Raw genomic sequence first — 9,609 nt, forward strand, 5'->3', positions numbered from 1 at the left:
AAAAATGGGGGGCAGAGAGGACCTGGGAGCAAGGGGACAGACAGAGCTCAGAGTCCCTGCCACCATCCCCTCTTCCCACCCCAAGCAGGATGTAGTTTCTATGACAACCTGGCTGGCCAGAAAGGGGGGCAGGGGACTGCAGAGGAAATTTTCCACATCAGCAGGAAGGAACAGAGGTGTGTCACAAACGAAGGAATAGCCCTGAGGAAAGCAGGGGCCGGAGGAGGGGATACTGGATCCCTGGAACCCCAGATCACTATGTTTGCTGCCACCCCCACCCCCAGTGAAAGTGGAAGGAATCGGAATGCAGAGAAGGATTTTCAGCCACCTTCATCCCTACAACTCCATTCCCCTACCTCTAGGCCACGGTGGGAAGGGGGAGGTTGAGCTGAAAGGCTCAAGGGTCAAATGTCCAAAGATCAGTGGCTGCCCAGGCTTTGTGCAGAGGGCAGCAAGCAGCTGAGGGAGCTCAGGCCACAGACACCAGACTCAGAGGCATGGCCCTCGACAGAGTCCCACGGAGGGTGGGGGTGGTAGGTTACGGCCGCCTCGGTGAGTCCCTGGCCTCCTTCCCCAAACCCCTCTGCCCTCCACAAACACAACTTTCATCTATCTTTATCTGTGCCCCTGGTTGTGTCTCTGGATCTGCCCACCAGACTATCTTCTACCCCCAACCCCAGGTCTCTGTCCCTCTCTCTCTGGTCTGTGTCCCCTTCTCTCTCTGGGTCTATGTGCCCCCCACCCTGGTCTGTGCCTTCTCATCTCTGGGTATCTGGTCCTCTCCTTTCCCTCCCCCCAGGACAGTCCCTCGTCTCCCATCTGCTAGCTCAGGGGCCAGAACTAGGCCTAGAACTTGTTTTTGTCTGGAATCGTGACCCAGGACGAATGGCAGGGAGTGTGCCCCTTTCTCTGCAGCTCCAGAACCTTGCTGACCTTGGGGAAAGGTCAGTGAACTTACCATGTAGAGTGGAGCTCCCTAAAACTTCTGTTCTGACCTCCCTTAGCTCCTGTGTGATCTCAGGCAAATCCCTTACTCTCTCTGGCCCTTAGTTCACACAAATGTGAAATAGAACAAGCCCATCCATTTCATTTGCCCTCCCAGGCCAGGGTGAAGACTGACAACCCTTCACAGACTCTAGGAAACCTTGGGGAGGGGAAGGCTAATACCTCTCCAAGGCCCTTCCCCAGCTTTCTCCTCTCTCAGGCACCCTGATCTTGTGGTGGAAGTGGCCCATCCCCAAATAATACATGAATGTGGGGCACAAATCCTGCATCATGCCAATCTCCTGGTAAGCCCCAAACTCATACCCAGGCTCTTAGCCCTTTTGTTGTGGCCCCATCACTCACCCTAAAGTGGCAATTCTTCACCACCACCTTTGTCCACCCCAGGTGGGGTCTCCCTCAGCCTTAGCTGACCAGATCACAGAGCGGCAGCTCCTAGAGGCTTCGCACCACTGGGGCCACGCTGTGTTTGTGGCCCGAGGGGCCCTGTGGGGCACTGAGGACATCACCAGGTTGGATGCAGCCGGAGGCCTGCAGGTGAGGGCCCCTAGGGACCAGAGATCCTGCAAAGATCCCGCTCCCCCTAACCCTGGCTCTTACTTCCAGAGCCTTCGTGTCACCATGGCCACACACCCGGATGGCTTTCGGCTGGAGGGACCCCTGGCTGCAGCCCGCAGCATTGGGCCTCGCACTGTGCTCTATGAAGGCCCTGTCCGTGGGCTGTGCCCCTTTGCTCCCCGAAACTCTAACACAATGGCAGCCGCTGCCCTAGCTGCTCCCAACCTAGGCTTCGATCGTGTCATTGGGGTGCTTGTGGCTGATCTCAGGTGAGCAGAGCTGAGCAGGGGGTTGGACTGGGTCCAGGCTAACAAGACTGACTGCCCCTGCTTGCTCCAGCCTCACAGACATGCACGTGGTGGATGTGGAGCTGAGAGGACCCCCAGGCCCCACAGGCCGAAGCTTTGCTGTGCACACCCACAGAGAGAACCCTGCTGAACCAGGCGCTGTCACAGGCTCCGCCACTGTCACAGCCTTCTGGCGCAGCCTCCTGAGTGCGGCCCGGCCCCTCCCCAGTGATAGTGGCCCCTCTCCCGCAGTCCTGGGTTCTTGTACTCTGCAGAGCTTGGGATCTTGAGCTCTATGTGGTTCTGAGGTTCTGCGTCTGTCTTCATTGATCTTTATTTCTGAATCTCCTTAACCTTTTGCTCCACTATATGAATTTTTGTATTGTATATGTCTCTATTTCTGCCCATGTCTCCTCTCCCTGCCTCTCTGTGCACCCCTCTCCTGGGACTCTCTACCTCTACCTATGTGTCTGTCCATCCCCTAGGTCTCTCCCTTTATCGCTCTGGGTCTCTGTCCCTCTTTCCCTGGGTCTTCCTCCATCCCCACAATGGTCTGTCCCCACCCCCATCACTATCTCTCCCTATCCTTCTGTCTCAGTCTTTCCTCCCCCGTCTCTCCCTCGCAGGCTGCTGCCAGCTACCCTCCAGGCCGGGGATCCATCTCTGCTGAGAAGCCTCCTTCCTGAGACGACATCCTCACATGATTTACCTTCCTACCACCACCGCCACCCCACTCCTGTCCTGGCCTCACTGTCCCAGGACCTCCCTTCTATTTCAGTAAAGATCACAGATTCTTCGCCCTGCACGGTCTAGCCTTTCTGGTCCCTGGTTTCCCTCCTGTGACGTCACGCAGCGTTTGCACACAGCGCGTGACGCCATCACAAAAAGCGAGGACACGCGCGAACAAAGCCTCTGAAAGCCCCGCGAGAGCCGGCTCGCCGCGCTTCCCAGAATCCTCCAAGCAGCAAGGGGCGTGTAGGGCGCAAGGGGGCGGACCTTGGAGGCGCATTTCCGGGGGTTGCAGTGGGGACCGACGGGAATCGTAGTCCTGTTTTCTAAAAGCGACAGATGACTTTTGGGCTACGAAGTCCCCTGTCACATATGATGCGAGTGTCCCGCAGAGGCCCTCGGGAGTCGTAGTCCAGGACGCGGGGATCGCCGGGAGCTGTAGTCTGTCCCGCCTGCCCAGTCAGCGCGGTGCTGCCCGTAAGGCACTCGGAGCCAGAGCCGCCGCCCAGGGGGATGCGGAAGCCCCTGGCTCCGGGGAGCGGAGAGGCAGGCGGGGTGAGGGGCGTTGCCACGCAAAGGGCGAGCGCCGTGGTCAGGGTACTGGTCGGGGAAAGGGCTCTGCTACTTGGGTGTCGGGGTGGGGGCCTCGTTGCCAGGTGATAGGAAGAGGGGATCATGTTGCCTAGAGACTGGGGAGGGGGCCCTATTGCCAGGTGACAAGAGGAGAAACCTTGCTGTTTAATGGCAGGAGAAGGGAGTTTTCTGTTGCTAGGAGACCAGAAGAGACCCTGTTACCTAGAGACAGAGGAGGATTCCTTTTGCTAGGTAATCAGAAGAGAGACTGTTACCTAGTGGGGTGGGGGGGGCCCTCTGTTGCTAGGTAACCAGAGATAGATCCTGTTACCTAGGGATAGGGGGGAGGGTTCCTGTTTCTAGGGTGACCATGATAGGGACCCTTTACTTAGAGATGTGGAGGGGGTGATTCTGTGTTGCCAGGTGAGCAGAAAATAGAGCCTTTTACCTAGGAATAGGGGCCAGAGGTATCCCTGTTGCCAGAAGACAGCACAGGGAACAGGGTGCGGAGCCCCGTGTCCTCCCAAACTTCTCCAAGCCCCCACCTCAGTGGCAGTACCTCCAAGTCCTGCTGGGAGGTTGGACCTCAGACTCTGGGCCTCCAGATCCTGGACCCCTGTGTACTTTCTCCCCCTCCCAACTCCCAGCAGGAGCCAAGGACGGCATGTCCCAGGCCCCAGGAGTACAGCCGAACCAGCAGTCCTCTGTGTACCACGAACGGCAACGCCTGGAGCTTTGTGCCGTCCACGCCCTCAACAACGTTCTGCAGCAGCAGCTCTTTAACCAGGAAGCTGCTGATGAGATCTGCAAGAGGTGACTGTCACCCACCTTAATTCCCTGGAGCAGCAGGGCTCAGGTGGAGCAACCCACCTGGGTCTCACAGAGAGTCAGGGGCTGAGTCTGGGGGGCCTCTTTCTGCCTGTTCACTGCCTGTACTAGATTCTGGGCTCAGACTGAGATGTTGCACCCTCCACCTGCCTGTCCTGCAGCCTCAGCCCCAGCCAAGGCTTCTCCCTCTCTTATCTGGGCCTTCCAGCTGCTGATATTTCTCCTCTGGTCCATCCTACACATGGCCCCCGAGCCAACCCTGACCTATCCCCAGCCTCTCCATCTGATATCAACAGCCCTGTGAGCCTGGCTTCTGCCACTCACTGCTCCCCTCACACCAGACCTGTCTGTCTGTCCCCAGATGAGCGCCACTATGAGGCCTATAGGGCTCTTCTTTCTTTGGGCATAATGTGCTCCTCTTGGCAGCCTGGAATATGCTGCCTCAGTATTCCAGATTTCAAATGTCTCTTCTTTATAATCTCTCTGCCTCTCCCTCTTTTCTGGCCTCACAGCCCTGGCCTAAGCCTAGGCCCATTATTCCTTGCCTGGACCTCCTTCTCAGCCTCCCACATCCAGAGATAACCTATCTCCCTCCCCTTGGCCCTCGGCCTTCTCAGACAGAGGTCAGCCCTTCAGAGTGATCACTATGGGATTTATTCATCTCTGTCACTCACAAGGATCTGGCAAGTCTTTCACCCCAAGGATGTGTTGGAGACCCAGAGATGAATCCCCTGTCCTTGGGGAGGAGAGGGAAACAGATATACAGGAAAGTAATACACATGTTCTTCCCTTCTCCTGCCCTGCCTTCCAGAGCCCCAGATGGGGACAGAGGTACAGTTGCTTTGAGGAAGCAGGGCCCAGAGAGGCAAGTGGTGACAGATGGGCCTCCTGGGCTTGGGGAAGAAGCACAGGAGACATGGCTGGGGACAGGTAGCCAGAAAGAGGCACTGAGGCTCAGAGGCCAGCAGGGTCTCATGGGACTCTATCCTGGGGGTGATGGGGTGCCAGGGAGGGCTGTGAGGAGGAGAGGATGGTAAACCCTGTGATGTTAAAACAGGGTGATAGAGGCAGGCAGTCATTATCACTGAGATGGCTCCTGTGCCCTGGGGTAGACCAGAGAGGGCCCCAGACCCAGCCTGTGGCTAAGGAGACTTTTCTTAGAGGACATGACATCTGAAGTGGGTCTTCAAGGACAGAGGAAGGGATTGGTCATGACAAGAAAGACCAAGGCATGGGGACTTTGTCCAGGGGCAGCACTGGGGAGCTGTTGGGGTTTGAGGGGACAGCTGGGCCTGGGTTGAAGGTGGGCTGGAAGGAGAGGCTGGAGGGTGCAAAAAGACAAAGCCAGAGCTGGGGCCTTAGGGACAGCTGTTGGGTTGAAGAGGGAGAGTCAAAGGCAAGACCCTGGCACCCTCTGCTTTGTAGGAAGGGCAAGGCCTTTCTAAGGGTCCCCTACTAAGGCTCTGGCCACCCCCCACCAGGTTGGCCCCAGACTCCCGGCTGAACCCCCATCGCAGCCTCCTGGGCACTGGCAACTATGATGTCAATGTGATCATGGCCGCCCTGCAGGGCCTGGGCCTGGCCGCCGTGTGGTGGGACAGGAGGAGGTAGGCCGCAGAGCACCGGTCACATGCTGGGCTTCAAGAAGGCTGGCATCCTGATGGCCAGCAGGTGGGGTGGCTGGGTGACCAGGTGGGATGGGGCACACTGACAGATGGAGGCAGGTAGCTGGATGAATGAGTGCAGCCAGAAGGAGGTTGGACACTTTGGGCGAGGGCATGTGAATGGGTTGAAGCAGGTGAAAGATGGACAGATGGTGGGCAGGGTACAGCAAACAGGTGGAGAGTGCTATATGGAGGGAGGGAGGTTGTGACGATGGCTGGTGGGTAAGGGCTGGACAGATGGGAGAGAGGTGGAGTGGCAGTGGGCAAGTTGCTGTGTGGCGAATGGGTGAACAATCAGTGGGTAGCTGGCAAGTGGTTTCAAGGTGGCTGGCAGGATCGTGGCTGGTGCTGGGAGGTTGGGGACCTGGCTAGATGATGGGGAGGCCTGTGGCTGGTTGAAGAGCTGGTGAGGTATTAGGTAGGGGCTGGGCAGACGGGTTAGCAGTGAAGGGCAATGAGGGTCAGATGGGTGGACAGAGCAGTCGGGGAAGGAAGAGACTCGGCAGGTTAGGAACCTCCCTGGACGGGCTCAGCCTGGTCCTCATACTTGGGAACATCCCAAGCAGAGCAGGCCCTGACCAGGGGCCCCACTGTCACTCCCACTACAGGCCCCTGTCCCAGCTGGCCCTGCCCCAGGTGCTGGGGCTGATCCTGAACCTGCCCTCACCTGTGTCACTTGGATTGCTGTCCCTGCCTCTGCGCCGGCGGCACTGGGTAGCCCTGCGCCAAGTGAATGGTGTCTACTACAACCTGGACTCCAAGCTACGGGTGCCTGAGACCCTGGGGGATGAGGATGGTGTCAGGTGAGCCAGAGAGAGGCAGCTCTGAGGCCAAGCTCCATATAGGAGCTCCACTCTCCAGAAGGCACAACGCTGGCTGGGCCTCAGTCTCTCATCTCTCCTGCCCAGGGCCTTCCTGGAGGCTGCCCTGGCCCAGGGCCTGTGTGAGGTGCTGCTGGTGGTGACCAAGGAAGTGGAAGAGAAGGGCTGCTGGCTGCAGGCAGGCTGATCCCATGGCTGACTCTTGCTACCACCCATTGTGGTCCCTGTGTGACCACATCCACTTGAGTGCCAGGGAAGGGGCTGCACTCTGTGGACCCTAAGGAGGCTCCAACCCCTCCCCTACCCCTACGCGCCACTGCCGCTACTGCCTCAATAAATCTGCTGATTTGTTCCCCGCCTGGCCTGAGTAACTGGCCCAGCCTTTGCTGGATCCCTTTGGTTCAGTTATTCCCATTTATCCTGAGTGCCCAGGAACCAGCCCACCCCAGTTCCGATCTGGCTCCCTGCCACCTCCTGCCAGTTGGCTTACCTCTCTGGGCCCCAGTTTCCTCACCTGAGCCCAGCAGAAAACAACACAAGTCCCTGCCCACGTGAGGCTTGTGTTCCACACAGGGAGAAAGACCAGGGACAAACAATTTGGCACAATGACCCAGCATGTCCATTGTGGTGAGTGCCGGGCATGAAGCAGGAGTTTACGTCTTGGCTCTATTCTCTTCCATTGATTGGGAGGTGGCAGAACAATGGCCCCAGAGATGCCCACATCCTAATCCCAGGACCTGTGAATACTTTAGGTTACTCAGCCAAGGGGAAGTGAGGTTGCAGGTTGAATTAAGGCTGCTGGTCGGCTGACCTGAGACAGGTCCAAGGGCCCCAGTGTGATCACAAGGGTCCCTAAAGTGGGAAACAGAGGGGACCTATTGTGGATTTAGGGAATGAATGTGGGTTTGAAACCACAACATTTGTGGTAATAAGTTAACGGCAGCCATTGGAGATGAACACAGGGTTATTGCAAGTGACTTGGGGTACTGGGCCCCACTGAGGTGTCCTTTGAACAAAGAAGGTGAGGGGGAGCCACAGGGAACAAGTTTTCTAGGTAGAGGGCAGCCTCGCAATGGAGGTGGGTGGGTGGCAATCAACAGTCAAGGAAGGAGGGAGGGCACAGCTGGGCAATGGAGCCTGCTGGGAGGGCCACAGTAAGGATTTGGCTTTGCCTCTAGCTGAGACAAAGCCCTGGGGGGTTGTGAGCAGAGAGAGGGCTGACTTTGACTGGGTGTCTCCACTTTACATTCTCACAGGGCTAGGCTCACCCTCAGGCCTCCTGCTCTGTGTCCTTGGTCCTTTGCTTCATCTGAGTCCTTTTGGGCCTGGTCCATGCTGATGGATGCCCAGGGGTTGAGCAGTTGGCCCACCCTCCTGGCCCCCAAGTTGGGGGAAGACACAAGAGGATGGGAAGACACAAGAGGACGGCAAGACTCCCCCAAGTCCCATAAGGCACTGCAGGGGCCAGAGGATGGTGAAGGGACCCAGAGGCAGGCAGGTTAGGTGAAGAGACCCAGGGATAAGACTAGCCATAAAAGCTCTCCAGAGGGCTTGGGGGGGCAGAGTTTTACAAAACTGGAAATCACTCTGCATGAGGCCTGGAACCTTCTCAGTAATTACCTGACGAGGTGAGGAAAGACCAGGATGGATTCCAGCCAGGACCTCTGAGGGCATACTGGGTGTAGAAGACCCCTTTGGAGCTGTAGGGACAGAGTGCAGGGGAGACCAGAGAAGGCTGGGGGGATAGCCCAGAGGAGAGAGGAGGTGGCTTAAGCCAGCACTCCAAGGCAGGCAAGTGACAAAGAGAGTTGGGGGGACTGTCTGAGCCTGGTGGGTCCTGGGGGATGAGCAAGTGGAAAAAGTGAAGCAGGTACCCAGGGCCTGGCCATATCTGGGGACCCCAATTAGATACAGGGCAGAAGTGAGGGACTCAGAGGCACAGGACGGACCCTGCTTGGGGCATGTCTTCTCACTCAGCCCTGAGCAACATCCCCTCTGGCAGCATTCACCTCAGGACCACAGGAATGACACCCCAAGCAGGACCGGGAGCAGACACTGCCACCGCAGGACAGGATGCCCTCATAAAAGCCCTAGTGATACAGGGACTTGGGCATGGTGCATTCTGGTTTCCGAGCTTTCCTGAAGTCAAAGAATGGTTATAAAGTGAAAAGCCAAACAGCACAGAAGGGGAAAACTGTTGAACTGTCAGATGTGTGGACACCCTGATTGTCAGGGTGGCCCTCACCCAACCCCATGCACCTCCTTCCACCCAGCAGTCCTTCCTCCAGGCCTTCCCAGGATCTGTCCCACTCTCTGCCCCCAGCCTGGATGTCTGGACCTGTCCTCACTAGGTATCCTTCAGCCTCTTTCTCACTCTGTCACTCTTTCTGATGTCCTCCTGCCTCTCTCAATCCCTGTCTCTCTCTCTCTCTGCCTTCCTGCCTCTCATCTCCCACTGTCTCTTTCTGTCTCTCTCAGCCTTTAACTCTGGCCTGTTTTATCTTCCTATATGTCTCTGTCTGTCCTCAACTCTCTGTCTCTTCTCCCCGTATCTCTGTGTCCCCATCATCCTCTGTGCTTATCGCCTGTCCCAGACAGCCTGGCGGCCTCCCTGAGTGTTTCCATTCTTGGCCTAAGTGGCAGGCCAGGCAGTGGCCTCCCAGGTGCATCCTCAGCTGTGGCCAAATAAGGTCTGAGTGAGGGGCATGGGAGTGGGACCCAGGGACAGCTGCTTCTACCCCACGCATTAACCCTTCTCACTCTGCACAGGTGACCTGGCCTTCAGCCTTTGCACTCATTGAGCACTTACTGTTCGCCTTTTATAGTGCTCCCCACTGCCTGGGGCCCCCACATCTCAGGGGGTTTCCTTGGGATTGCCCTATGGTGCCCAGGCAGTTACAGAACTGGTAGGACTTCTGGGGGTCCCAGCTGCCTCTTGAGGGTGCCCCATAAAGACCTCCAGGGGCCTCAGCACCACCAGGCTACAGAAGGGGAGGAGGAGAGGCTGTGGTCACATGGCAGGTGCTGGGCAGGTGGGGGAAGGGGTGACAGCTGTCCCCCACCCCCACCCTCCTGCTGACAGCTGAGGCCCAATTTAGCTCACAGAGTGTGGGTATGGCCAGATAAGGCAATGGGGAGAATGGTCCC

The 9,609-nt window shown here is 57.5% G+C and overlaps 2 protein-coding genes across 16 annotated transcripts; both read left to right on the forward strand.

Annotated features, from left to right (window-relative positions):
• The first annotated feature begins 439 nt into the window (after positions 1 to 439).
• ASPDH (aspartate dehydrogenase domain containing) lies at positions 440 to 2,652 on the forward strand. 3 transcript variants are annotated; one of them, XM_003801452.2, is made up of 7 exons: positions 440 to 552; positions 800 to 944; positions 1,205 to 1,289; positions 1,390 to 1,539; positions 1,609 to 1,829; positions 1,900 to 2,054; positions 2,474 to 2,652. In XM_003801452.2, exons 1-7 carry the CDS (start codon positions 498 to 500, stop codon positions 2,515 to 2,517), a joined length of 855 nt encoding a protein of 284 aa, XP_003801500.1. In that variant the 5' UTR covers positions 440 to 497; the 3' UTR covers positions 2,518 to 2,652. The 3 variants fall into 3 exon arrangements, with proteins under 3 accessions (XP_003801500.1, XP_023363669.1, XP_023363670.1); XM_023507902.1 differs by having other exon boundaries at positions 484 to 533; XM_023507901.1 differs by having other exon boundaries at positions 474 to 944.
• Positions 2,653 to 2,763: 111 nt separating this feature from the next.
• Positions 2,764 to 6,817, forward strand: JOSD2 (Josephin domain containing 2). Of its 13 annotated transcripts, XM_023507903.1 has the most exons (7): positions 3,037 to 3,131; positions 3,325 to 3,401; positions 3,797 to 3,962; positions 4,789 to 4,842; positions 5,459 to 5,584; positions 6,250 to 6,444; positions 6,550 to 6,817. In XM_023507903.1, the coding sequence occupies exons 3-7, from the start codon at positions 3,814 to 3,816 to the stop codon at positions 6,647 to 6,649; spliced, it is 624 nt and encodes a 207-aa protein (XP_023363671.1). In that variant the 5' UTR covers positions 3,037 to 3,131; positions 3,325 to 3,401; positions 3,797 to 3,813; the 3' UTR covers positions 6,650 to 6,817. The 13 variants fall into 13 exon arrangements, with proteins under 13 accessions (XP_012668021.1, XP_003801501.1, XP_023363674.1 ...); XM_012812567.2 differs by lacking the exon at positions 3,325 to 3,401 and having other exon boundaries at positions 2,764 to 3,131; XM_023507908.1 differs by lacking the exon at positions 3,325 to 3,401 and having other exon boundaries at positions 2,896 to 3,173.
• The last annotated feature ends 2,792 nt before the right edge of the window (positions 6,818 to 9,609 follow it).

The sequence above is a fragment of the Otolemur garnettii genome, unplaced genomic scaffold (assembly GCF_000181295.1).
Source record: "Otolemur garnettii isolate 467f Iridium unplaced genomic scaffold, OtoGar3 scaffold00211, whole genome shotgun sequence".
NCBI classification, from domain to species: Eukaryota; Metazoa; Chordata; class Mammalia; order Primates; family Galagidae; genus Otolemur; species Otolemur garnettii.

Bases quoted from the DNA above. Each gene is read 5' to 3' on its own strand.
- ASPDH (XM_023507901.1), top strand. From the start codon at position 730: ATGTGCCCCCCACCCTGGTCTGTGCCTTCTCATCTCTGGGTATCTGGT. The intron at 945-1,204 runs GTCAGTGAACTT...CTCCTCTCTCAG, and splicing joins CTTGCTGACCTTGGGGAAAG to GCACCCTGATCTTGTGGTGG. The intron at 1,830-1,899 runs GTGAGCAGAGCT...TGCTTGCTCCAG, and splicing joins GTGCTTGTGGCTGATCTCAG to CCTCACAGACATGCACGTGG.
- JOSD2 (XM_012812567.2), top strand. From the start codon at position 3,814: ATGTCCCAGGCCCCAGGAGTACAGCCGAACCAGCAGTCCTCTGTGTAC. The intron at 3,963-4,788 runs GTGACTGTCACC...CCTGCCTTCCAG, and splicing joins GCTGATGAGATCTGCAAGAG to AGCCCCAGATGGGGACAGAG. The intron at 6,445-6,549 runs GTGAGCCAGAGA...TCTCCTGCCCAG, and splicing joins GGGGATGAGGATGGTGTCAG to GGCCTTCCTGGAGGCTGCCC.